This window comes from Labrus bergylta, chromosome 13, assembly GCF_963930695.1.
Source record: "Labrus bergylta chromosome 13, fLabBer1.1, whole genome shotgun sequence".
Classification (NCBI taxonomy): Eukaryota; Metazoa; Chordata; class Actinopteri; order Labriformes; family Labridae; genus Labrus; species Labrus bergylta.
In genome coordinates this window covers 15332371-15360210 of record NC_089207.1, presented here as the reverse complement: position 1 = coordinate 15360210, position 27840 = coordinate 15332371, and the positions used below count along the sequence as shown (strand labels likewise).

At 38.0% G+C, this 27840-nt stretch overlaps 2 protein-coding genes across 2 annotated transcripts in view; one reads left to right on the top strand and one right to left on the bottom strand.

Moving 5' to 3' along the window:
- The window catches only part of tmem163a (transmembrane protein 163a), a 73521-nt gene extending 62930 nt beyond the window's left edge, over positions 1 to 10591 (top strand). The window contains exons 6-8 of the mRNA XM_020647851.2: positions 2872 to 2983; positions 5238 to 5379; positions 5509 to 10591. Of these exons, the coding sequence (XP_020503507.1) occupies positions 2872 to 2983; positions 5238 to 5379; positions 5509 to 5569 (315 nt within the window). The 3' untranslated portion in view covers positions 5570 to 10591. The remainder of the gene's footprint in view (positions 1 to 2871; positions 2984 to 5237; positions 5380 to 5508) is intronic.
- Positions 10184 to 26047, bottom strand: LOC109994493 (alpha-1,6-mannosylglycoprotein 6-beta-N-acetylglucosaminyltransferase A). The gene is made up of 18 exons (XM_065962211.1): positions 25855 to 26047; positions 25598 to 25713; positions 25066 to 25153; positions 23600 to 23815; positions 21625 to 21701; positions 20117 to 20206; positions 19907 to 19972; positions 18950 to 19126; positions 18573 to 18742; positions 18160 to 18285; positions 16477 to 16610; positions 16250 to 16383; positions 15381 to 15524; positions 13381 to 13527; positions 13048 to 13161; positions 12836 to 12910; positions 12591 to 12748; positions 10184 to 12198 (listed from the first exon to the last, which is right to left on the bottom strand). The coding sequence occupies exons 2-18, from the start codon at positions 25688 to 25690 to the stop codon at positions 11991 to 11993; spliced, it is 2217 nt and encodes a 738-aa protein (XP_065818283.1). The 5' UTR covers positions 25691 to 25713; positions 25855 to 26047; the 3' UTR covers positions 10184 to 11990.
- Between the last annotated feature and the right edge of the window lie 1793 nt (positions 26048 to 27840).

Sequence of the window (27840 nt, the reverse complement as noted above, 5' to 3'; positions counted from 1 at the left end):
CTCTCTCATCATTATCCCTGTCTCTTTCTGTAACCTCTCCCTAAAAGCGCACCTGTCTGCCTCCATTACAATGACTGTGTTCTCTGCTTTGCTGCTTTCAGACTCTCATATTTGTCATTCATAGCATCTCTCTCTCTTTCTCTCTGTGTATCCACCTTTTGGCTCTTTTGGCAGAAACAAGCTCTTTCACTCAGGTCTTCATCAAACAGCAGTCAGAGGTGATTTATCATACCAGCAATGATCTGTTTATGTGCTCTCTTTTTATATGTTTGCAGAACAGCATGTGTGGCTGAAAGAGGCAGGAATGAATAATGAAAACTGAACTTTTTAGAGGAGGGGAGGTAGAATCTGCCGTTTGAATTGGATGTTTGAAGGTGTTATCGACTCTACTTTGGAAAGATTTCCTGTCCTGATGTAAATTGAACAGAAGCAACACAGCATCAATACTGTAAAGTGTTGTTACCTTGGGGAACACGGCTGTAAAATCCCATCAAGTGGACAGAGAGATGAAGGAAATCAGGTATCCTGATTCCCATCACGTCCTGGGTTGCTGCTCTCATGGCAGGCTGTCTGTGTCAAGTGCCTGATTAAACATAGAGTCTTGAGATTGCCACTACCTGCCTCTATGCTGGGTGCAGAGAGGATAACAAACTTACATGCATAAACTGCAACAGCAACCTCTGTAACATAAAGAGTATAACATTAAAGGAAAGAGCATTTTAAAGCAGGCTTGGAGTTATGGATGGGCCTTAAGGGCCTGGGCCCGCCCACTTGTGTTGTTGGCCCGCCCTTATGACTGGGTGAAGATATTATACACTTACTTATATGTTTATAGATTCCAATTGATATTTGAATTCCATTTCACACCAAAATAGTTTCCCCCTTAAAAAATGTAAAGAAATTATAATTTTCCTGCTGTCATAGTGTGAGGTCTTGACCAATCAAATCAGGCCATTTTATGCTAACCAGGCTTGTAAAAGTAACACAGGCAAGGGCCGGGGCACTCTTTATCATTACTTTTGTATTGAGCACTGAGGGCAGCATGTCAATTAATATGTGAGTAGTTGACAAACAAAAGGATGTCACTATTTCTTAAATGTTTCATAGAAACATCATGAGCAAGTTATTTTACATTTGAGAAAAACTGTTTCAACCTCATTTATTATCTGGCCCAGCCAAATTTTCGGGGGCATATCCAAAATTGGATTCCTGGCGAAAAATTAAGATTCAAATTTCAAGTGTCCTTTATTGTCAGTCTGACTCTCTACCAGACAGGTAAACAGTAGAACAAAATTCTGTCGCATCATGCTCAAGATGCTCAACAAATAAAAAAATATCTATTTCTGTATGTAAAAAAAGGGATCAATAGAAAAAATGAATAATTCTGTAAAAGGTAAAAAGTGTATGTACACACAGAGAGAACAGTGAGTGTGATATATACTTACTGTATGTACATGAGGGAAAAACTTAAAGGTGCATTGCAGACAGTAACTATCAGTAAAAAGCAGTGAGGTACATGTATGAAAACATTGCAATTATTTGTATTTAATATTTAAACCTGAGATACTAAAGCCAGGCAGCAGTCATCCATGAGGGGGAATGTTATCATGATAAATTAAATACAGTAAGCTAGTTGATTTTGTGCAGCTCTGTAGCTGTGCGTGATGGAAAAGAAACATCATAAGTGACATAAATCTTATTTAGCTGCAAACTCAACAGCAACTATTTGCATTTCTTATTTTGTGTGCCTTTTTGCCTTTATTGGATAGTATAGCTGAAGAGAGACAGGAAATGTTGGGTGGAGAGAGTGGGGGATGAAATGCATTAAATGGCCGAGGTCGGATTTGAACCCACAGCTGCTGTGATGAGGTCTATTGCCTCTACACATGGGGCGCGCAACCGCTAGGCTATCTGGCGCCCCAATCATTTGCATTTCTATTATGTTGGGATATCATGAATAAAAGCTAATGTGGTGCTTGTAATGTTAATGATGGTTAATTTGTCAAGTGTCCCAGTAAAAAACCTAGACTGTAGGAGCTTAGTGAATTCCAATCGATATCATTATTTATAACTTATTATTGTACTTGATGAGAAGGTCTTATTACTTTTGTTTGATTGAGTGGCTGTCCTCAGAAACCAACATCATTTGCACACCAAAAAACCTATGTCATAAGAAAGTCCTGACCGATATTTTAAGAAAAAGAAACTTGGGTTGGGAACTGGAGGGTTACAGGCTCAAATCCAGATGTGGACGAAGTCTGGAAAGTTGTCTGGTAGCTGGAGAGGTGCCCCTTCACTGCCTTTGAGCAAGTCACAGAACCCCCCCACCACCCACCCGTGCTCAGTATAAGAATCCTGGTTTCTGCTCCATCCTTTAAAAAAAAAAAAAAGGTGTTGTCTGAAAAAAAAATAAAGTTGAATTTCTCTCATTCTTATTGTACCAAGATTCTCTTGTTCTTTTCCCTTCCCCTGTTGGGTCCAATTAATTCAGAAAAAGAGACACTCTGGGGTCAAGTTCTATTTTTTGCTGAGTCTGTTTGAGACTGAATTTGAAAACACCAGACCTTGGCTTCACTTAGAGGTGTCATCTGTATGACCTTGGGTTGATGCACCAAGTCAAGCATGTCTGTATTATTAATGGTTGAGCTGACGAAATCTTTTTGGGTCATTCTGTCTGCCTGCTAATGCTCTTAGTGTCTGCTCTAAAGATAACGTGAAGCTTTTTTTTGCTTCTGTTTGTACTCTTTATCTTTCTCCTCTTTAAATAGTTTATGCACATGTTTTACCACAATTTATGACACAAATGCACAAATGACTGGCTGTTTTTTTTGTTTCTTTAATTTTGTCTTCCCTGTTTGTTTGCTTTTCTAGGATGACTTCCTGTACAGTGTGTCTATAGTGAGCGGGTTCACGTGTTCGCTGCTGGCTGTAGTCAAGTTCTGGCTAGGGAGAGTGCTAACTAGCCGTGCACTCATCACTGACGGTAGAGTACACACACACACACACACATACACACACACACACACACACACACACACACACACACACACACACACACACACACACACACACACACACACACACACACACACTTGAATTATCTTGATAACATTGAAGTTCTGCAAAAAGTGGCACAATGTATTCTGATTCTTTACTTAATTGGAACTAGCAACACCACTATGTATGACCATCGTAACAAATGTACCTAAAGTATTAAAAGTAAAATATTTTTATACATAAGCAGTACATTTTTAAGCAAAACAGCACTGAGGACATTGAAGCAGTCAGTGGTTTAGCCAGTCTAGAGAGCAATTTTTACTTTTTTATCTACTGTTTGTTGGACAATTTACTGTAACAATAAATCACATTTAAGTGTGCGTTATTCTGCACGTTATTAGAAGCTATTAATCATTAAATGTTGTAAAGTAGGAGAATACAGAAGCATAAAACATAAATACACTGATACTGAATTAAGTATACAATTTATGAAATCAAGAAGGAAACAAAAACACAGCATCGTCACTAAAACCCCAAAACATTGTTTGTATATTTGTTTCTGTGTGGGATTAAGTTGCTCTCTCAACTGAACAGAGATAACTAATAGGTTATGACCCCACTGGTTGGCCATAGACACAGGCACATGTGCACGCGCACACACACACACACACACACACACACACACACACACACACACACACACACACACACACACACACACACACACACACACACACACACACTTGAATTATCTTGATAACATTGAAGTTCTGCAAAAAGTGGCACAATGTATTCTGATTCTTTACTTAATTGGAACTAGCAACACCACTATGTATGACCATCGTAACAAATGTACCTAAAGTATTAAAAGTAAAATATTTTTATACATAAGCAGTACATTTTTAAGCAAAACAGCACTGAGGACATTGAAGCAGTCAGTGGTTTAGCCAGTCTAGAGAGCAATTTTTACTTTTTTATCTACTGTTTGTTGGACAATTTACTGTAACAATAAATCACATTTAAGTGTGCGTTATTCTGCACGTTATTAGAAGCTATTAATCATTAAATGTTGTAAAGTAGGAGAATACAGAAGCATAAAACATAAATACACTGATACTGAATTAAGTATACAATTTATGAAATCAAGAAGGAAACAAAAACACAGCATCGTCACTAAAACCCCAAAACATTGTTTGTATATTTGTTTCTGTGTGGGATTAAGTTGCTCTCTCAACTGAACAGAGATAACTAATAGGTTATGACCCCACTGGTTGGCCATAGACACAGGCACATGTGCACGCGCACACACACACACACACACACACACACACACACACACACTGCACACTGCTATTCCCAGGTCTCAGAACACACGGGGCATCAATCCAATAAACCTGAGGTTGCTGTTCTTGGAGCCTGGATTTATTTCCCACAAGACTATACACTTACTGCAGGCGGGCAAATAACCCAGTGTGCTGGCTTTCACACAAGGAGAAATGTAATTATAAAATAACATCAGCAGCTACAGCATAGCTCATATACAGGAGGTGTAGTCAACACTTACTTTAGCTATAGCCATTCATGCTTAAAGGTTATATAAGACTTCTACACATGTTAATGTTTCTGGTCTGCCATCTATTAATGACGTAAAAGTTCTAATCCATAATGTTGGGTTGTTTGTTTTTATTTTACAATTTGATACTACTCTTAGTCCATACAGCAAATATGAGCTGATACAGACAGTAGCCGATATGTTTAGTTTACCATGTAGATTGGAAACAAGGGGAAACAGCGTCACTGTTAACTGGCATCTTTGGATCAGCTTGCTTTGTGACCTCACCTTGACAAAAGAACTTAAGGGAGTTACTGCAGCCAGCTAAAAAGAAGTAGTCGCATGTTTCTCCAGGTGGAGTGCAATTTCTTAAGGATGCATATTTTAGTATGTTAGCTCAATGGTAAAACCTACCAGAAAATTATTATAACTTGTCAACAGAATTAGCTTCACACCTTGGTCATTTTACCACAATTCATAGGCCCATTTTCTTAACATCAGAATAACGGTCACTGTTTCCATCATCCTCTAGCCATCTTGATAGCGGAAGAAAAGTATCTCAAATGTGTTATGTGGCTATTTATTTATGCTCAACTTCATGCATTGGTCATATACGTTCTGCATAAATCTGTTGTAATTCAGTAGCAATAACTTAAATATGACATTTTCATATTTTTGTGTTTTTCAGGGTTTAACTCTCTTGTAGGAGCTATTATGGGATTTTCCATTCTGATCAGTGCTGAAGTCTTCAAGCATGATACTGACGTCTGGTTTCTGGATGGTACAATTGGAGTTCTTATCGGACTCACCATTTTGGCATATGGTGTCAAGTAAGAGATCATTTCTACTCATCCTTGAACTCATAATTTAAAATATTGTATCATACCTATCAAAGTTAATTAATGTCAGCTTGACAGATGCAGTTTCTTCACAGTGAGACCCTGTTTCTGTCTCCACAGACTCCTGAGAGATATGGTGCCCCGTGTGAGGCAGACAAGGAACTACGAACGTTTTGAGTGAGAGACTCAAAGCGGATTCACATCCACATCCACACCTGGCTGCCTCCTATATCTGCCCTCTTTCTCTCTGTCTTTCATGCACACTACAATACAAATTTCACCTGCACATGCAATACATGCCGATGTTCCCATGTGCTGTATATACTGTACATAGTACATGCATACATTCAGACAGTAACAAACACACTTGCAAGCAAGCACAAACACAAGACATTGGAAAGACTTTTAAGGGAAAAGAACATGATGGAGACCAACTTATGGAAAGAAAAGTATTTCACTTTTGTTCATGAATCCACACATTTAAAAGTTACACCCAAAGTTAGGAAAAAGACTGAGATACCTGTTAATCAATAGGAGATTTTTATGGGTTCATACAGGACATTAAGTATTCACTTTGTAGATTACAGTAACCCCATCATTCAGAACTAACCTGCTAGAGATTACAGTAAATTGTTGCGCTGTCATCAGGACAAGAGTAATGTGTATCAATATAAAATGTATCGATTGGTGAACATTTCACTCAAAGGTCACATATTATGTAAAATACACTTAAACATTTTTTTATAACACTAATATGTGTCCCTAGTCCGTCTACAAACCCTCCAGTTATGAAAAACATCCATCCTCTCAGTCTTTTACCTGCTCCACTTTCAGAAAATGTTTGCTCAAACAGGTTGTTTGGGGATTTTCCCTTAATGACATCACAAAGGGCATTAACCCCTCCCCCATGTGGGTGACACTCCCACAGCTGGGTGTTTGTTCTGCCCTCTGAGTCGGCCTTCTCACCGCAAACAATCGGACATGGTGCAAGAAAGCCCGAGCAACCCAACCCCTTCCAGAGAGATGGGATCAGACACAGCTCACTTGCATTTAAGGCTGTGGACACATAAACAGCCTGTTCTAAGCAGGGCTGAAATAGAGGGGTTTATAGGCATGATACAATACAGTATCAGAATGGATTTATAACAAGAAACTACACAGACATGTTTTGGGGAGCTATGAGACTTGTTTAATTTTTTTGAAAAGGAGGATCAAATGTGACCTTTAAATGAGACCTCCACACAAAATACAACATGATTTTTTACTAGCATTACATAGAAAAATATAAACGTTTCAATCTTTAAACATTGCTTTGGCTCTTAAGGTAATCATCTACTTTATTTCTCCAAATTGAAGCCTGCAACTAATTTTTTTTTTTTTTTTTGTTTTATCAGCACGTAAATGTATCTCTTCTGAAAACCTCACCAGCCTCCTCTTTACAAAGCAACCAATTTTATGGCAACTTGTAGAGAGAGAGAGAGAGATACAGAGAGAGAGAGAGAGAGAGAGAAAGAGAGAAAGAGAGAGGGAGAGGACCATAAAAGCAGTACTATGTCAATAAACACAGCGAGGTCAGTCTCGATATGGAAACTCTACAAACAAAAGGTAGCAGCAATATAGAGGTCAGGAGGCATTGAGGACTCACATTTGATATACAGTAGCTATAAAATAAAGTGCAGAGCTTACATTACATTGCATAGGCTACTTTATGTAATGTATCCAAGCACAAATTAGCAGACTTGTTGCTGACAGTTAAGCACAGGGCAGTTTTTTTTTTGACACGGCAAATATTTCACATGATTTGCAGGTATTAGGCCTCTCGTTAGTGTTGTATCTGCTTTTACATATGATTCATTGCCATATATTGTTGATATCTTTTGAAATGTTGACACATACACATCGTTTAGTCTGTTATTTTCTGATATCCATTCAGAATCTGTTGTTTTATACTTGAAACACTGTTTTACAAATGAAAGTTTAAGCAGAATATACAAATAGTGATCAAATGTAGTGCTGCATAAGGGCAGGATGGAGGAAAAAACATCAATATTTATTTTGTGTCTTTTTCGTTACAACTTTTTAGGTTAATGTCATAATTTGATGTTTATAAAGTAAACTGTACAGGATGGCTTCCTGTGCAATTTGCTATTATCCTGTAATTAATAATTGTCAAATTTTTCTAAGTCTAGATCAGGTATTTATTATTCTTTATGAACACTGTTTTATTCAATTTTTCCTCATTATGACTGCAAAGCTTCCAAATTAAACATGAAACAAAGCACAATGACAGAGGAAACTGACGATAGGAAGTTCATCTCCACTGTATATCATTTGAAGTGATGTTTTATGCTGCCCATCTGCTTATCATCACCCATTTGTTCTGCATGTATCCAGTTGTTATCATTTACCATTACAGTATGTGCAATGAACAGATTGTAAATACGATCCACACAGTCTGTAAATATGTTTATTCAATGTTTGGGTAGTAACAAAAAGTCACAAATATAGTCATAGTACTTTATGGCCAACATAACAGGCTTTTTGGAGTAGACAGCTTATAGTTCAAGTATGGATGACCAATGTTGCATATACTTAAATATGTTTAATGTATAGTGATTATACTGTACATGTTGTTTTGCATATTACTGTAGATTATTGGTGAAATGAAATGACAAGTCTTACTGTAAGTTTTTTGCACTGTAAGTGAAACCCTCAGACTGGATGTAGGTGTCATCAGATGGCACTGTCCAAGGCTGGTTTTATTGCTGGTTTGAATACCAGCAATAATACTGCTAAACAAATGAAGACTTCACATGTTGAAAACAAGAAAGAAAAACATATTGGGCACGATATATCTGTGAGCACCAATCTGACATTTTCAACAAATAAATCCCCTGTAAAAAGTCAATATCAGTTAAAAGTGTATTCTACAGTTTAAAATATCATTATTACTTCATCATGCTGTCAATCACCTGTTTTATTTGGCACTACTTTTCCCCTCTACATTCCTATGCGCACTGTATCATGTCAAAATGTTTTGGTCTTCCGCATAGATGACTCAAAAATGTAATGATTAACGACTTATTTTTGTGTCATTAATCAGGCTAGCGTCTCCAAACGTGGGCAGGGTTGACAGTTACAATATGTGTTGAAAAGTACCTCATCAAACCTCACTTCAAAAAGGCTGAAATGACCTTTTATGAGGCTTAAATTGTAACTCTAACCTCAAAATTAGCTGTTTGATTTGTGAAACTGAGCTAAGTTTATTGATTTAATTAACTTAAAATACCTTGATGTGAATAATTTGTAGAAGCACTTTTATACAAGAGATACTGAAGTTAAGCCAAAATGTTCACTGTCCACAGTGAGATGGACTGTGGATTCAGAATGCCTGAGAGCCCCCTTGTGGTGGAAGGAGGCTACATGACAGCCGTTTTAAAAAGCCTTCAGTGCCCTGGATCCACTGAGAGTCTAAATATAGCCCAGGCTTACAGACAGAAACAGAGCCTTGGATAGTGACTGAAGGGCCCTTACATCCTCTGCACACTGTAATTATCAACTCTGGGTCGACATACTGGACAAGTAGCAAAATAATTGGTGTTATCTTTAGTTGCATTGTGTAAAGAATAAGGATTAGCTATTAATTGAAGGCGTGAATCAGCTCACACCACTTCAGCTCACCAACAGCACACTGATATGTAATGTTTCCCTAACCCCCCTTTCTCTGATGCATAGAAGACAATCTTTACAGTGACTTTTACTAGCAAAGCACAGTGTTTGAATGCGTGTTTAAACCACATAAGGCACAGAACAAACAATAATAACTCAGTCTCAGTAACGGTATGCTTTACTACATAGTTGCTTATGTTGTGTTTGGATAAACTGGGGAAAAGTTTGATCTTGGAAACAAAATCATTACTACCTCTTCAATGCACCTTGTTTTATCTTCACACCACTTTTTCTGTGCACATTTATGCTTTGAAGAACGACAATGCCAGGTGCTGTAATTGCTGCCCTGGTTCTCTTAAACTCCTTAGTAATAAGTTATCTTTGAAGCTGCTTCATTGCCTGTAAATCCCAGGTATGTGAAGCAGCTGAATTCCAAAATGTTAGTCAAAATTTCCCATTATTCGGTGATCACAAAAGTTTCAGTTCATTTGTATAGACTGTGATTTACGTTGTCTGATTACATTTTCCACTTTTCGCTACATCCATTGAAAACTTTAAGAGGTTTGTGGAAAAAAAGGACCTCTGAACATATTTAACTTTGCACAAACACAACACCTCTTTTCATCTTAGAGGTGTTATATTCTCTTCGTTACATTACATTTGAGTATACTGTTCATTTAACTAGGCCGGAAACATTTCTGCAGCTTCATAAAACTGTGCCAAAACATTGACAAACATTTATCCACTTTTATGGACATGTGTATCATCCAGTTGTATCTGTATTGAGTGAAAAATGACTTCTCATTCTTGCCCCAGAAGAGGCATCAAACCATTGCTCTTAATTTCAAGAATCATGATAGCAATACTAACCTCTTCTTGATTGCTATAAATTTTGCATGGACATAAGAAAACCCTAACAGCTTCAGTGCTTACAAATGCATTGCAGCCTGACACACACAAACATGCACACACAGACAAAACATACATACATGGTAAGACACAAGTGATTTCCAACAAATCTGACTGTGTAACAGATTGTTCATTTGTCTGTTTGTACAGTAATGACATCAGTGGTATTACAGATGGTGTAAACATCATTTATTTGTGTAAAAGAAAACTATCTCTCTTTGTCATAGAGCAAAGTTTTATTGATTAATAAAGTTTTATCCTGCTTCCTCATCAACAAAGTCCAGGCATGTTTTTTTTTTGTTTTTTTTCGTGTCATGGATGACTTTACCATCACTGAGGTAATACATAGAACCAGGACAAAGATATCTTCCATACTCATCTGTGGACAGTGTAGACAAAAAACAAATGTCTTTTTAGCAGCAATCTCATCAATACAAACTCCTAAGATGAAACTTAGGAAAAGTAAGCGCAAAACACAATTTGGGAAGAAGTGTAAAAAAAAAAAAAAACTGAATACGAAGCACAGTATCTAAAAGAAGTGTATGTTATTTGCACACGACCTCTGGCCTTAGTAAGCTGAGCTTAAAAAGAAAACTGTAAAATGTGTGTTGCCAGCAACATGGTGGTGAAAATACTACCTCCAGCCAAGTAATAATTAAGCACATACGTTCTCATGAAATCCAGAAATGGCAACTTAACACATCTCTCTGGATAGAAAATGTGATTGTATGAGGGACTCTAACATTTCTGATTGGTAGATTTGACTCCCTTTGGACAATCCATGCTAGTCGTTTCTTCCCTTGTTCACAATCATTGTGCTCAGATACTGGCAGTAGATACATAACAGACAGAGCCAAAAGAGTGGTATCAATTCACTCATCTTATTGGCAGGCAAAGAAGTTATCATGTACCCCAAGAACTGTGTCCATTGAGAACATTCCTTATAGAACAATCATCAGCAAGGATACACATCAATAACCTTCATGTGGAGGATTCACTGGAAAACAAAATGTTCATGTCGGATGAAGCCGAGCAGTTTTCACCTGAAAAGTCTGGATGATTTGTGTCTTAACATGAATGAAAAAGCTTTGAATCAGAGCAACCGCACATGCTAAAAGGTAATGGTATTGAATTAGCCATGACCCAACCTTTGTAAATGACGCTTGATATGTTTATATACACAGCATAATCTGGCACCTTCTCCCTTATAGGAAAATTTGTGCAGGAATTCCTTTGGTAACTTTAATAACAATCATGTGTACAGAAGACTGTGTTTAGAATGAAATTTGCATATCAGTGCACGAATGCTCTTATTTGAAGGGACTAGTAAAGACCAATACTTAAAAAAAGCCTGCTCGGATTCAATTTCAAATCTTTGCATCATCATCATCTCAAGCTTAAATTTGTCCTGTTATGTTAAGACAATGCATATTGAGTGCCCGTCAAGGCCATTACGGTGTCTTTGTCTATTGCTTTTCAAGGACAGTGAAACACCCAGGATTTTTCAGTAACCAATGACCACCAACTGGCTTAACTCTTTTGTCTAGATCGGAGGCTTCACTGGAGTTCACCCACATTGCATCACTTTTGCCCATCAACTCGTATACACCAAACATGACTGGTGTTTAACCTTGATTTGGGAAAAAAACGTCACTATTTGTCTTCAGTCAAATACTTTTGGACACAATGTGCAATTGTCTGTAGAACTATCAGCCTTTCTAAAAGAAACTGGTCTTGCCTCCCAGGCAACATGTGATGTCGGTGTTAACATTTCAAGTCTCTTTCACGCTCTTGGCTATATTCAAGATGCACTTTGAATGATCCACTACTGAGTCTGGACGCTCAGACAAAAGCCACATAAGTTATTGTCATCTCAATCTCATCACAAAAAAAAAGGCCAAGAATCAAGCCTGGAGACTTCCTGCTGTCAGCTTCTTGGATGGTCCATATACAAGAGAATCCTTTCCTTTGATTCCTGATTGTTTCTAAGGTGCATAGAGAGTTTATTGTTTTCCATCCAGCCGTTACACACAAGCTCTGCATAAGGCTATCTGATCCTTGATGTAGTCTCTACAGGGGCAGATACGGATCAAAGACTTGTGTGATCTCACACAGCTGAAGAGCAGGGGATCAGACTGGAACACACAGTGTTTGCCACTGGCAGTGTTTGAGTAGGCTGGAAACACCAAACTTCTGTCAGACTGCTCCGATTCTTGACAATCGGCGCTGTAGCTGGAATTTAAAAAAAAGAATAAGAAACCAACAACTGCATAACATGTTAAAAAAAAAAACACGATATCACAAAACGCTGTTTTAATGGTGACAGGAGATATCAGTTCTACAATCCGACATAGTGGCTGCAAACTCAGTAATGTTGGACTGTTGCTCATCTTGAATTTCCCTCGGGATCAATAAAGTATCTGTCTATATATCTATCTATCATGATAAAGCTTGTTCATTTAAAAACTGGTGGTGTAAGTGAATCTCTAACCTGTTGCTGTGTGAGAATATTTTTTTGAAAAATCCCATCCTGTTATTTTCCTTTTACTGGAGAAAGACTATTTTATCGTGGCTATCACTTCATGTAAATGCAAAAAATGTGCACTTAATATGGGCATGCTTACTTGGAAAGGCTCTTGGCATTGTTGATGTGAGGGAAAAATGCAGGTTCACAGATGAGCCCTGCATCCTGACAAGCCTGTTTACATGAAGTGCCAAACTTTGCTTCCACAATCTTGAGCGCGCTGAGTGGAGGCCAGCTCCCTGGACCGTGGCAGAAATCCTGATGAAAAAACGAGATCTTCAATGAGATTGAGGACAAACCAAGAGTATTTTTCTATTTATAAATTGTGATCTTTTCCAACCAAACCTGTTTTTCAATCAGGATGTTGACCCTCTGGAGCATCCCTTCACAGGTAAACTCATATGGAAGGTAAGGCTCAATCTGGAATATGAGGCAAAAACTACAATCAGAGATGAAGAAACTATTTCTCTTCATTTATCAAGATTAGACCCATCTTTATATCATCTGAGCTTTAAAGGGAAAGGTAGATTTTACACCATATTTAGAGGAGTACTTACAGTCTGATTGAGGATGGCAGTGAGAGCTCTTTCCACATCTGTGGAGTTGTGCATGTCCACCAACCACACATAGGGCTCTCCTATGGCCTCGGCATAAGGATGCTGGGATGTCAACTGCAATATAAAACACAAGCAATGAAAATAAGTTACATTATAACTGCTTTTTGTCTATATCTTTCTTCAAACTATGCAGAACTTATTTTCATGTGCTAAGACAGAGACAGTGATTCTGTCTTTCAGGTTCAAAAACATGCAATGATTTACTGGTTCCAACATAATTCACTTGATTATCAGATCATGGTGAGTGCTCCTATTTTGAGTGTGACCGCTGACCTCTCTGATGTTGGGCTTTCCCTTGAAGAACTGGGAGTTCAGGCTGCTCTGTGGAGGGTGTAACCTGGGGTTCAGGAAAGCACAGCCATTGGCTAAGGCCTCCAATGCGGCGGGGCCTTCGTATGGGAAAGACAGTCCAACAAAAACCTACAACACACAATGAGCACACATGAAGATGTATATAGTTACCAAATGCACCTTTACTTGCTCACCACAAGGTGTCAGCCAACACCAGAACAAAGAATTATGTGGTCAGCTCTGCTCCGACAGTTTGAAGTAACAACAAATGTTGCGAGGCTTGTCATTAAAAACTTAGAGGAAATGTATTCTGTTTCAACTTTTACTGACAGACCACATTATGAAAGATGATCAATTCATAATGTTTGAAGCATAAACAGCTCCAAAACCTGCTTTACATTACTTTATTACCTAAACATCATGATTCTTTCTTGAGAATTGCTTGTGAATTTATTTTATTTTTTTACTGAGGATATGTTTTATAAGTTCTCATAAATAAAAATCAGTACTTTACAGTTCTACAGTTTAAGTTTAAAGAGTCTGTAAAGCAAACTTTTACACACCAGACAGACATTTCCAATAATGACAGTTTATTTACTCAGCATTACTTAATAAGGTAATCAATATGGATTATTGTTGATTTTACAAGATCCCGATTTTTTTTTGCCCCCATGTGAAACAGCATATCTTTGGCCCTTCAAGGAAGAAACATGAAGGAAACACCACAGTTAGGCTACTTCATATGATTGTGTAAATCCAACACAATTATGGAGCACATACATTTACTGGAACACCTCACAGCGAAATTAGATATTAATGAAACAGTAATGGAAAAATAATTAGTTCTATAATCACATCGCAATTTACACTGTGACGAAAGCTCCCCTGTCTACAAAGGCAGCATACATTATGCATCTCTATCCTATTCTTGTCATATTACAGTATGCTTTATCCATCAGAAGTTCTCTGAATCTCTCCAAAACTAATTACAAACCTATTTAAACCAGTCTTACTCAGGGATGTGCTCATCAAGAGAGAGACATTGATATTCTAAATGGTCACCCTGTACAGAACAGTCTGTGGTATATTGTGGGTTTTGTTGGTTCTGAAAGAGCTACAATTTCAATTATCCCTTTTCTAGTTTAGTTGGAGTGCTTAACCCTGGTGAAGGATCTCTTGTATAAAAGATGTTTTTAACAAGTGTGTATCCGCTTAAACCTCCACTCTGATTGAAAAGTTTTTTGCTGCTTAACACATCCTTTTTTTTTTTTTTACTGGTCTTCACCAGGGTTGAACAGTATTGATTTTTCATCTTTTGTTTTGTTTTAGTTGACTCAGGAAGTTTCAGGGCGGGGAGCTGGTGTGTTTCACCCAGCCAACGACAGCACTGGAGTTTAGGAGTCTAATTTATTTAGCGATTTGAAGTGATTCAAACCAGTTAAGATGCTGTTGTTTCGACAAAGAAGAGAAAATATAATCATAGTGAGGCAAAATGCCACTCAAATAAAGCTCGTTAAAAAACAAGGGTAAAGCTTAGGTAAGCTTGCAGATAAAGAGTTGGCCGGCTTTCTGTCAAACACCGGGGTTAGCTTATGTTAGCGTGCGGTAGTGTGCAGTGTAGGTACATGCAGTAAACGTACACAATAGTCCTGCAGTGCACCTCTAGGGGCGATGAGCCCAGGAGGAGGGGTCCAGTTTGAATGTTGTGTTTAAAAGCTGCAACAAACAATGCCAATTACTCTTGAAGCTGGGGAGGGGTGTCATTGCCTTGCTCAATGGTTCCTTCTCCAGTGGAACTGGCTCCTTCTCCAGTGACCTGACCAATTTCCATACTTGGTTCGCCGGACTTGAACCGGCGACCTCCCTGTCCCAAACCAAGTCCCTGCAGACTGAGCTACTGCTGCTCCTTTTTGCTGCCTTGATTAAGCGTAAAACATGTGAACTGATTGTGAAGTGACCGAGTGGCCCCTCTTAAAACTCACCTTGCTCTGTCTCAACAGGGTCTGAACCTCGGTGCCTTTGATAATACCGTGGTTCTTTACGTAGCTCGGAATCCGAGTGCTGTTGTCAACCGTTGCATGGATCTCCATGTATTTATGGATGACATCTAGATAGGCCTCTTTCCCCTGCAGAGTGACACCGGACAAACAAAGGATGACACTCTGGCAAAGCAATGGACATGACCAGGCACGGCGCCAGGGATTTTTTTTCTCCTGGTGCTGAGGGGGAGCTTAACTTATATGTTGGGTGGCTATTACTAGTCGATTTTCATGAATTCATAGTTATGTTTTAAGTTCTCTCTTTTTTTCTTCTTCAAATTAAAGCAGAAATAAGTGATGGGGCTAAAACGGGGCTAGACAGGTTTGTGACGGTGTAGCGCCGTGCTTGGACATGACATAAATCACACCTCTCCAAAACCAAGTGTGTGTCTTATCTAGATTTCTGATTGAAAAAGGAGTGACGAAAAAAAAGAATTAAAAATACCCTTACAGACTATATCCAATTAATTTCCAATACGTAAAGGGTAAAATTAAGAGTCAACAGTGTTTTCAAGATATAAAATAGACAATATAACCAATTAGAAACAAGGAGCTTTACTTGTAAATCCACTACATGTCTACCAAGTTCACAGTATAAAAGCCAATTTTACAACCTTCTTCTGTCAGTTGGATCCCTTTTGTGTCAACAGCCACTTTTAAAAAAGATAATTATTATAAGGCATTCTCTTAAATAAAATAAAAATATTTCCTCAAATCAATATCTGTGTTCACATCCTATTTAAAAAAAACAAAATCATTCATCAAGTCAAACTTGTTTCTTGGGAAATCAAAATGTCTGTCAATATAGTCACCTCCCAAAATGTAGCACTCTTCCCATACACGAGTGCCTGGTTTAGTCTTTTGTTAGACTTGAGCTGCTCAGCTTCATTATCACTCAGCTGGTGCTGCACCACAAAGCCCAGGAATGTGTTGTCTGGTGTGTGGGCTGCACACAAAAGAGAATGCAAATGAGGGGGGAAAAAAATAACTTAAAAAGTGAATAAATAGTTGGAAAAAAGAAATTGAAACAAACACATACGGAACATGGTGTAGAACTGCATTGGGATCAGACTGAGGCGGCCAAAAGGACTCTTAAGGTTTTGCTTTTGGGCCCAAGCTGCATGATTGAAGTCTGGCTCAGTGCCAAAAGAGTCCAACACACGGAACATGCACCTGATTGACAGACAGAGATACCAATTACACTCCCACAAACACTTGAGTTTACCAAACATTTGTCTTTTGTGCCCCATAAATGTACAGATTTATGTGTTTTAAAAACTGGGAATGGATTTTAAATCTTAGAAAGGTCTCCCCAAATAGCTAAACAGGTGTTAAAAATCTAGCATGCTGTAAGATTAACACAAAATGCCTGTTTATACAATTATCAACGACACCCTTAAAGAATGCTGACACCTCAGCGCAACACTTTAGTTGTTGAACATGTCATTTTGTTTAATCACCTGAGATGATTTGTATTCTGGAGGCCGAAAGGGGAAGCATCGGGGGGCCGAATGTGGCCCGCGGACTGCCAGTTGATGATGAGTTGTCTATACTTTGCCTCAGGTTATGTACTTTTTCCACCACTGGCATTACTACACACTTGGTGGCTATGGCTGCAAAAATTTCGATCAAAAGAGCAGCTAAATAACCAACATTCATGTTCTACTTAATGTGTGCATCAGTATGCAGAAATGTTCCAGAAACAGAATTGCTGCTCACATTCCCTGGGGCAAGAAGGACAAATCACAGTCAAACGCCTGGATTAACATACACAAGATAGGAGACTTATATTAGCATATCGGGGTGCAGCTGCATGATGTTACAGATCCATACATTATTCACTTTGCATGAATACATATAGGCCTAGTATGAATTAGATCTCATTACATTTTTCCTTAACACATAAAAAAGGTCATCCAAACCTGCATTTCAGCCTGACAATCCAGATAACATACAAGCAGGGTCTTTAAAAAGTTGACTTTACTTTAACAGGTATGTTCTTCTTAACCCCCCTCAGCATTTTCTTACACACATTTCCCCTCTTATGTCTTTTCCTTTTGAAGTCACAATCTTCAATCCCTTCTTTCTCCTATATGGTCTCAAACATTGCTCACTACTTGGTGAAATCATGGAATTTCTTTATACCAGCACATATATTTTCTTTGATAACCTAATTTCAACCGACATGTCTACTCAGATCCGACCAATACCCTCGTTTTTCCTTATTATCCTGTTCCTGCATAATAACCAACTGACTCGCCTTTCTTTTCCTCTCAGACCATTTCACAGTTTTTTCTCTCCTGAAGTTACACTTTCTTCTCTGTGGCAGAGGGTTTGACCCTTGAGCCTTGAGCCTTGTGTTAATTGGGTCAGTACACAGAATTAAAATAGAATTGCTTCAAACTCTTGGTATGTTCAAACTACAGATAAAGCACCATAAAAAAGGAATCAGGATTGTACAAATCACTAATCCATTTTTTTTTTCTACAGGCATGTACTCAAAATAAATTCTTGGCCTAATCCAAAAAGACCTGCTGTAATATGTGATAAATGGTGAATATTCTTGCAACGGATCATCAATTTGTCATTCAAATTATGTTTTAGTATTGAAATAATGGCAGCCACTTTTTTTTATACAATACATGAGCAATATGTGCATACTTCATAATTTGCTTACAGGTCTCAGGAAGTGTAGTGTTGGGTCCAGTATCATTCAACTCACTTGTATTGAATCCAGGATCCCTGTAGTGCTTTCTTTATCTGTTGAAAGCCGATAATGTCTGTATAGATCAAGTCTGCTTCAATCTTTGAACGACGAGCTGGGCAGTTGCTTTTCACCCCCAAAAAGCTTTGGTGGGATTTATACAGAAAGAGAAAGACAATGAAAAAAATCGTAAGAACAGAGATCAAATTCAATTAAACTGTTTCGGATCAACCAGCATTTCTTCTTTCACTTCAAATTGCTCAACAGTCTAAAGAGCATGATATTTGACAGGATAGGATGCTTTTTTTTAACCCATAATTATCAGAATCAAATGTCATGTCTATTACTATTGATTCTCCTCTAGAAATGACACAAGTGACCCTCGCAGAAAACCGCCTGCAACTAAAGGCTCTTTCAGTGTGCTTACTCACTCTTTGAGGTCAGATAGAGAGGCAGACAGGTGAAGGTGGTGGCCCAGGATGTGAAGGGTGGAAATGAGGTCACTCCACTGGACCAGTTCTCCAAGGGGGCCCCCACTGAAAGCGGTTTCGGTTATTTTAAGATGAGATTCATCCGTCACCACACCGGGATGCAGCAGGATCTGTAAGAGAGAGGAGTGGGGTCCAATGTTCTCATGATGGTTACTGCATCTGATGACTCATTTGCAATACAGATACTTCTAAGAATATCCTTTTTTTTTTTTACAGCAAACAGAAAGCAGGGCAGACGTGGCAGCAGTAAGTCAAGATGGCATGGGCGAGCCAACTGTCTAGTATTCAAATGAAAACAATAGGGAGTGAAACATTACCTGTTTAGCTTTCCGCCCTGTCATGTTGTTTTTGGCTGAAAGAGAGCGTCCAGCCTCAACCCAAATCTCGTCCATACTGCGAATTCTTTGGTAAATCCATCGGTACTGGGCTCTGTTTTCCAGAGCCGGATATAGACCAGAAAGATTGTCCTGTACCTCTGCATATCCTGAGCCAATCTGGAAAAAAATGTAGGTTTTTTTTCATTTAAACTTTCTTTAACCTGGAGTATTGACATTGAGATAGAAAAATGTCCTTTACAAGAAAGTCTTGTTCAAGACAGCAGCAGAAAAATGTTCCACATAAATAACATACAACAGACCATGCCAACCACACATAAATTAGTACCACTCAGCAATAAAACATGCGCATACACTGGTCAAATGATCCTTGATCCTGGTTTTTCAAGATCTTTAAAGCTAATACCATGCTCAAGTTTAAGGTGACACTTCAATCAACAGGTTAATTTCATCACATTTGCCATTTTTTGGATTTCTGTCAGTCTGTCAAACTCTTCACATGTCCTACCATTTTAGAACTGATAAAGATATCCTTGCTCTTTGCAACTGCTCTGAACAGGATCATTTATTATAACCACATTCTCCCATTTTTGTCAGTCAGTTACAAAAGTTTCCACAGTCTATGCTGAATCGCTTTCAGTTTGAATATTCAAAGTAGAAATTTGCTCATTGAAATGATGTGTTTTAGCCCCTTGAAAGCCATTCCCCATATGGTCACTAAACGGATAATGAAATGTAGATACCTGAACACAAACTCAGCAAACAAAGACAACAGAATTAGATATCTCAAATGTGCCATTCTGTACAGTAGTTGTGAATTGCTGCTGCTAAGTTACTGCTACTATCTGCTAAGGTTATACACTCCCTTTATGCCCCAAATATTGCACCTTTTACAATCTATTAAAGAGTCATCTTGTATGACTTGACCTTTGGATTTACCTTAGGGGTTTCCAACGGAGTGACATGTTTCACTCGACCTGGGAGTAGAGGACACCACGACTCTGTCTTAACACAACACAAAAAGAAAAAGAAGGCAGTTACACAAGCACAAACCCTCTTACATTTTTGTTTGTTTCTAGAATTGAGCAATTTACTATAAGTGACAAGGTCATGCACTGAATGATAGGAGCTGAGAAACCAATGAAGTACCTCACTGAGGTAGATGAAGATGGAGCAAAGGGTCCCATTAACCCCATGACTGGCATAACAAGGGTCACCTTTCCACATCTTCTTCATCCACTGGAGAAACAACAAATCACAACAAAAAAAAACAGTTGACAATCAGCAAACTCTGTCCTCTCATATTGCTTCTTAAAACATTTTATTAATTTGCTTTTTTCTCGACCGTTGGCGTTGTTGTATTCATCTTAACATGGTTTTATTGATTTGAGGGCACTCACTCTTGCTACTCATGAAGGTAAGTGAGGAGATCAAGTCAGTGCACACTTGTGTGAGTGTGATTGGCTTTGGCTTTGTAAGACCAGCTCTGGGGAGCTTATATTTCCTTTTGGTCTCTAATGCTCTGTGCTGACTCATTCTGTCAGGGGGATTGGGAAAGGGACACATTTGCAGGCCAAGGGGTGCAGTCCATTGCTATGTTTTATGTATTGTCTCTGTTGTATTAAGTGACTCTCCCTGCAACCACATGTACCTACGGGTACAAATAAAGAAACCTGAAGCTATATCAGAATTATAACGCATGAAAACAAAAGCAAGCTGCCCTCATCAAACACTTGGAAAGGGGAAACTAAAACACTGCATACCAAGCAGCTGACTAAACACTCACATCTCTCAGGGAGATCAAGGAAACAATCCTGAACTGAACACAATGGTTGCCCAACCTTAAAATGTAAAAAGCTGGGTAAGATAATACAGCCATAACACTCAAAGAAATATGTGAATATACAGGTCCCTCTAGAACACATAAAATCACTGGTCTAACACGCCCAGTGGCACCCAAGAGGAAATATAAGCTCCCCACACCTAATCAAGGCCAATCAGTCTCACACACCTGAGTCTGCTCTGAGTTGATTCCCTCACCAACCTCACTGAATAGTAAGAGTGACTGCCCTTACAAGATATAGGCTATATTTGATGTATGGGTAAATAGTTTATTTGCTTAATTCTTTATTTATTTTTTTAAGATTTATTTTTGGGCTTTTTAGGCCTTTATTGTAGAGACAGGACAGTGGATAAAGTTAGAAATCAGGGACACAGAGAGTGGGGAATGAAATGCGGGAAAGGAGCCACAGGTCGGATTTGAACCCGGATTGTCTGCTTCGAGGACTACAGCCTCTTTGCTGTAACCACTTGGCCACCAGCGTCCCTGCTTCATTTATTTTCTAATATTTATTTTTAAACTTATATATTTTAAATATAAATTATATAAATATAATTATATAAATATGAATTAAATATAAATTAAATATTTTCTAATATTTATTTTTACAACTTTTGGTTGACTTTAAATGTAAAGCACTTGGTGGCTTGTTTTTTAATGTGCAATAAAAAAAAAAAAAATTTAATATTAGGTACTGAAGGGATAAGAATATGCATCAGACTTCTTCAAAGTATACACACATTATGATGCTGTCAGTAGTTTTACCAATGCACTTTGACTAAATGGTTGCTATTAAAATGACAAATAACTTAATTACCATTAATTTGTCCTGGCATTCTGGATATCCATCCATTGATGGAAGTGAACAATTGTCATCCTCTTTGATCTGCTCATCTAAGAAACACACAAACAACAGTACTTTAATAAGAGAGGCTAAAAAAAGTTATTTTCAATTAAATGTTTAAACATTGAGAATAAGTTACCAACTTCCCTGCAGGTAAAATCCTTACTAATTTAGTTCAAAAACATTCCATTTATGTTTTTATTTGTAATGTTTTTTTTTTGCCTTTGATCAGTCAGATATTTTAGTCTAGTCCAATCAGCGATGTCATTAAAAATGTGCCTGATTAGATTTTCGAAGTTGTTGCTATAAAAAGTATGAGATAAGAGTCAAATTCCACCAATGTTGCAAACATTTAAAACAAACTGCTTTCATTCATTATAAGAAGTCCTGATCAGTATTCAAGACAACCTTCATATTACGGGGCGGCAGCAGCTCAGTCTGTAGGGACTTGGGTTGGGAAATGAGGGCTCACAGGTTCAAGTTCTGGTGCTGACCAAGACAACTAAGTCTGGAAATTGGTCTGGTTAGAGAGGTGCCAGTTCACTTCCTGAGCACTGCTGAGGGGCCCTTGAGCAAGGCATTGAACCCCAACCCCCCTGCTGTGGGCAGCACCCCTCACTCTGACGTCTCATCATTAATGCATGTCTATCGAATCTGGTTTGTGCCTTTCTGTGTATTTCAGCCTCTGTGTGTAGCATGTTCAACTACAGAGTGTTAAATTTTATTTCCCCTTACAGGATTAAAACAACTTTATTGTCGTCATCCTCTATATTTGAACAGCTGCTGATGGTAGTAGTTAAATGTTACCATTAGCACAAAGCAAAAACATGTCTTTGAGCATGAATAGGTTGTTCTGTTCACTATTCTGTTAAAGCCCTTTAAAACAGGTTTGTTGAGTAGTGAGCAGGTTGTTCCAGGAAGTCTTTTGTGAGACTGCGTTTGGACATAAAGAACATTTATATATATAAGCACACTAAGGACAACTCTTGGTGTTAATATGAACCCTGGTTACCTTCCAAGAGCTTTTCAAATTAAGTTTTAGAGGTGTGACCACAACTCCACTACATCTAGCAGGGCCAGTCAAAGTGTTAAATGTAGGCTATTTGACCACTGTATAAATTAAAGCTATGTAGTCTGAACATATATTTTATTCATAGCATGATGGTGATATTGATTATGACGCTGTTGATTTTGTTGTTAATGTTAAAAGGAAACCTGTAAAAATCCTGAATTTGTAAAATGTTTATGTTCATCGGCTATATTGTATGGTACTCGTAAGACCTAGTCCATTCTTGGAACCCGTCATCTAATGTTTAACAATGTTATAGCGTCTAGGAAATATACTCAACTTCTCAGGGATTCCAGCAAAGCCAGTTGTTAGAAATGAAAGACTTCCTTTTCCACACAATGCCAATCTTTAAATTACGACCAGCAAATTTAGAAGCAAGAACGTAGTTGGAGCTAAGCAGCTACTTTGAGAGCAGACGATGAACACCAGCATGGACACAATATGCTGCTTCTATCGACAGCCTACTTGGGGGTGATTTCTTCATGTCCACACTAAGGAGATTGATTAGTACGATTGGTTTTCAGAACTGCATTAAAAGTTAATAAGTTGTTAATTATACCAAGATAGACTATGAACCATGAATTACAGTATTTGGAGTACATAGGGAAATCTATGTACAATTATACTTTAACGACCCCCTTAAACTTGAATGGAATGACCCTTGCGGTTGATTATGAGACTGTCCTGACTGAGGAAGGAATCGTCGAGTACTCTACTATTTGTGGTCACCTCTAAATGAATCTTTTTTCTGATGGTTTGCTTTGCTTCTGTTGGTCATATAGAGTCATCAGAATTAATTTCAGTCAGTGTAAATAACCAGCTAAAACTCCTTACAGTAGCTTTAAACTCTCTTTACTGATCAGTAGTTACGTATTTTACCAGATTTGACTAGTTGAACTTTATGCTCCTCCTTCTGCGTCTGCAGCTTTAGGAGTTCTTCCAGTTTGTCCACGTGTTGCTGCAGAAGAAGTTTGTGAGAACGCAGCTCTTTGATCATGTCTTCTCTCATTCGTCCTTTTTCTTTCTCAGCCTCCATTTTAATCTGGAGTGCAACAAATTTGTCTTTGTAGTCCTTCAAAGGAGGAGGTGGAGAGACTGTGAGAAGAAGGTGGGTTTTAAAAAAAAAAAAAAAAAAATTATTCATCGCTTTGAACATATTGTCAAGAGCCTTTCATCTGGGAACAGCTATTAACACAATCAACCATATACCACACATTTCAATCAATGACTACTTTGTTCCAAAAAAACAACACTGTAATTAGATAAAGTGCTACTTCACTGAAATACATGTTTACGATATTCAGGAGATCATCCATGAACTTTAAAACGCTCTTCATTATGTCTAGGAGAGAAAAGAGGGGATGGAAATGAAGTTTGAAAAAAGACAGACTAAATTCCCTCAAAAGCAGAATAATGTTTCAACTAATTCCCAGCACCTTACACGTTCGTTTATTTATGTCACCTCTACACTCAACAGTAGTGTGTGTATTACACGAGAGCACTTTTTGAAGGTCTCATCTTGGAATCTAAAGCATTTTTACTCGGCCTCAGACTGGGCAGACTCTGGATTTTAAATGAAGACCAAGACCACCACTGATAGGATGTTTTTCTACGTCATCACTGTGATTAGAAGGAAAACGGCCCTTTTCTATAAGAACTTCACTTCATTTATATCCCTATCTATTTCTTTTTCTTTTTTTTCTTTTTTTTAAGATTTATTTTTGGGCTTTTTGTGCCTTTAATGGAGAGATAAGACAGCTGGAAATCAGGGCGAAGGAGTAGGGAATGACATGCGGGAAAGGAGCCACAGGCTGAATTCAAACCCAGGCTGCTCGCTTTGAGGACTAGAGCCTCCATACATGGGGCTTGCGCACTAACCACTGCACCACTGCACCACTGCACCACTGCACCACCAGCACCCCTCCCTATCCATGTCTATCCCCCGGTTACAGATGCAATCTTCCCTGTGTTATGGTGTAAGTACGTGACTCTCCCCCTGCACACAAGATGATGATTTTTTTATTGATATTTCTGGTCTTTGTCTTCTATTGGTCTCGCGCTGCCTTGGTCTTGGCCTCGACTCGGTCTCGATCCCTTAATGTCTTGGTCTTGTCTCATTCTTGGCGCTCTCTGGTCTTAGTCTCTGTGAGTGTATTAGATATTCTTATGCAACCTGCTGCCATTTCTTGAATATGCACGTAAAAGGAAGAGTAAATCATTCTATATATTATTGACTTTCACTGGTGAATGAGAAAAAAACGTATCTCAATAAATGTACAAGAGCTGCACTGGAAGGAGAACATTTAGGCAATATTGGGCTTCACACATATTGTCTTTCTTCTTACCTTTACCCTGCCTTGTTTCCATCCACTCTCTGCTGTCCAGCCTCGGTTCATGTTCACTGAGGGCCCTCTCGTTAACTTTGCTCTGAAACTGAGTTGTACAGTTTGTGCAGAATGTGTTTTTTTGTCAATTGAAGAGCGTTTTTTGTTGCTGCAGAACATTTGTATGTGTTTTGAATTTGCATCATTTCTGTATTTGACAAACATTTTCTTATAGGGACAGTTTACTATTTTCTTAAGTGGGATTCCATGCAGGCACGCTGACCGGCATCTCCTGTGGCTTGTATATTAACTCTTGACAATACCTCATACAACCCCACTTGAAAAATGCAGAACTATCCCATTAATATACATTTTTGTCAGCCATTGTAGGTCAGTTGCCTTTGCTGGCCACCGTAGAATTGGCTGTAAATCAAATTGACTAAAAGGTAAAAGGTTATACATTTATTCAACAACTTAAGAGTGACTAAGGGACAGCTCTTGACTTCACTGTATGCAAGCATTGTTAGCTAAATGAATAAAACATGATACAGACCAGGATGAAATAGGGAAAACTGAGACACCAGATGAAACCAATTCCCAGGAGCACAAACAAGGTCGTCCTCAGGGTGGGCATCACTTTTCTCATGATTCTGATAGGCCAGCCAGATGCTATAGAGTTAGATGTGTTGTAGCACGTTTTGAACAAAATAAGATAACTTGAAATGAAATAAATAACAACATTAGTGACTCCCAATATGATTTAGAACAGCTCTAGTCTTCCCGTGTAAAATAAGGAACTCAAACACTTACCCCCAAAGTGTTGGGAAATCCTTAAAACGAATGAACTGAGGTTATTTTGAGACTGTTATGTATATTCCCTTTTCCTTCAGAATATAACAGCTGCCTATAGACTCTGGCAGGATTTCTCAGGTGTGAGTTCACCGCAAACAGGAGAGCTCCTCACATTCACTTGCTTTCTTTGCATCTGTGATACACAGCAAGACTATCCAGACTAACCAGCTTGCTTGCCATTTCCTCTTAGTCACTTAACTTCCCTTTATGTCCATGCCTGAGTGAGAGTACCAGTCGAATTAATGTACACTCGACAAATGACTACCAGAAGATTAGAGCTCTAATCTCTTATGCATGTCCGACATGACGTGGCCACTTGTTTTGTGCTTTCTCTTCTAAAAAAGGCAATGGGCTCTCTTAATTTGAATGATAGTGAACACAACATGTCTTTGTGCTGTACAAATGCTTGAGTTGACACAGATTGGGGTCTGTGGCTTTGAGGTTAATCTAAGTCCTTATATCCATTTGATGTACTTTTTTTGATGCAATTGCGTCTCTTTTTTACTTTTCCACTTAAACTATATTTAACTGCCGCTGGACTCGATTCAAGTTTGATGACTTTTGTTATTTAGCTGATGTTCCAACTTTATTGCTCAGCTTACATTATTCAACTTTCAGTAAATTGCTAAGAGGCTTTTTGTGTGTGAATTACAACTCCTACTGAATACCAAAGTAAGCAGTGTAGAATGAATCTATATGCATATTGCTTTTGTTGTGATTCTGTATAATTTGCTCATATACAAGCCACAGTGTAACCTCATCTTAGATTTATTAAAGTGCTTATTAACCAACAATTGCTGCTGTATAATATTCAAAACTTCCCAGTGTTATTAAAGGTCACATATTATCCTCACACCTGGGGGAGGGGTTTCTGAAAAATCTGGGAAAATCAACAATCTGTTCTGCTCTGTTTGAGTACACATTTTCTGAGAAGTGGAGCAGGTAAAAGACAAAGAGGATTGACTTCTTTCATATTAAGGGGGTTTGTGGACAGGCTATGTCACTTTTGAATTTAAGTTCAGGCTAAAATAAAGTAAAAGGGAAATATAGTGAAAAGTAAATCCCAAATAAGTAAACAGCCCTTTGTTGTTATTAAAGGTTCTTGCAATGGATTGCCTTCATGATGCCATTTATTTATTGTCCACTAGAGGGCAGTGTTTTGCGGCTGATACTGATTGCAATAGTGTAGAGGCAAAAATAAAGGCTTCTTTTTTTAGGCAAGGCAAGTTTATACAGCAAATTTCAGCAACAAGGCAATTCAAAGTGCCTCAAAAATGACTAAAACTCATTTACAGTATGTTTGGCATGTAGCCTGTGTTAATTGAATTACAAATTGTCACATTGATAGTTTGGCTCATTATGTAAAGCCAGTATACATGATGATTTAACTGAGTTAGAGTCAAAAGGCTTAGATTACTTTTAAGATTAACATCAATATTCATGCCAAATGATCAAATTGTCCTATTTAAACACCAGATTAAACAAGTATTCAATTGATTTGTGTTTGATTAAACTTAGCACATGAAATAGTAGAGCATAAATTCATTTAAAGATGTGTTTTTACAACTTATTGTTGTACCCTCTTTTGCCTAAAGAACAACAAGTACGGCTGATGTAATGTAACCTTAATTCCAACAGGAACATAGTAAATCAATAATTAAGTTTCAGACAACTACTGTATATTGACTAAAGTAACATGTAGCTGAGAGTAAATGATAATTTTAATCATCTTTTTAACTTGAAACTTAACTTTTATTGTCTGCACATTTATTGTAATATGAATGCTTTTAAACCCCTTAAACCCCTTAAAGGCTCTTGTGATTTTAGGCTTTTCAATAAAAGAATCACAGAAATATTGGAATGACTGATAATAAGTAATCATTATTAGTTGTTATTTCATTGTTAACAGGAAAAGCAACTATTAACAAATATAAAATAACTGTT

What these genes read in the sequence shown, in the direction of transcription:
- LOC109994493 (XM_065962211.1), bottom strand. Translation starts at nt 25,690, where the DNA reads ATGAGAAAAGTGATGCCCACCCTGAGGACGACCTTGTTTGTGCTCCTG. An exon ending in AGTTCAACTAGTCAAATCTG is followed by an intron (nt 21,702 to 23,599) that starts GTAAAATACGTA and finishes TGTGTTTCTTAG; the next exon opens with ATGAGCAGATCAAAGAGGAT. An exon ending in GAAAGCCCAACATCAGAGAG is followed by an intron (nt 13,162 to 13,380) that starts GTCAGCGGTCAC and finishes TTTATATTGCAG; the next exon opens with TTGACATCCCAGCATCCTTA.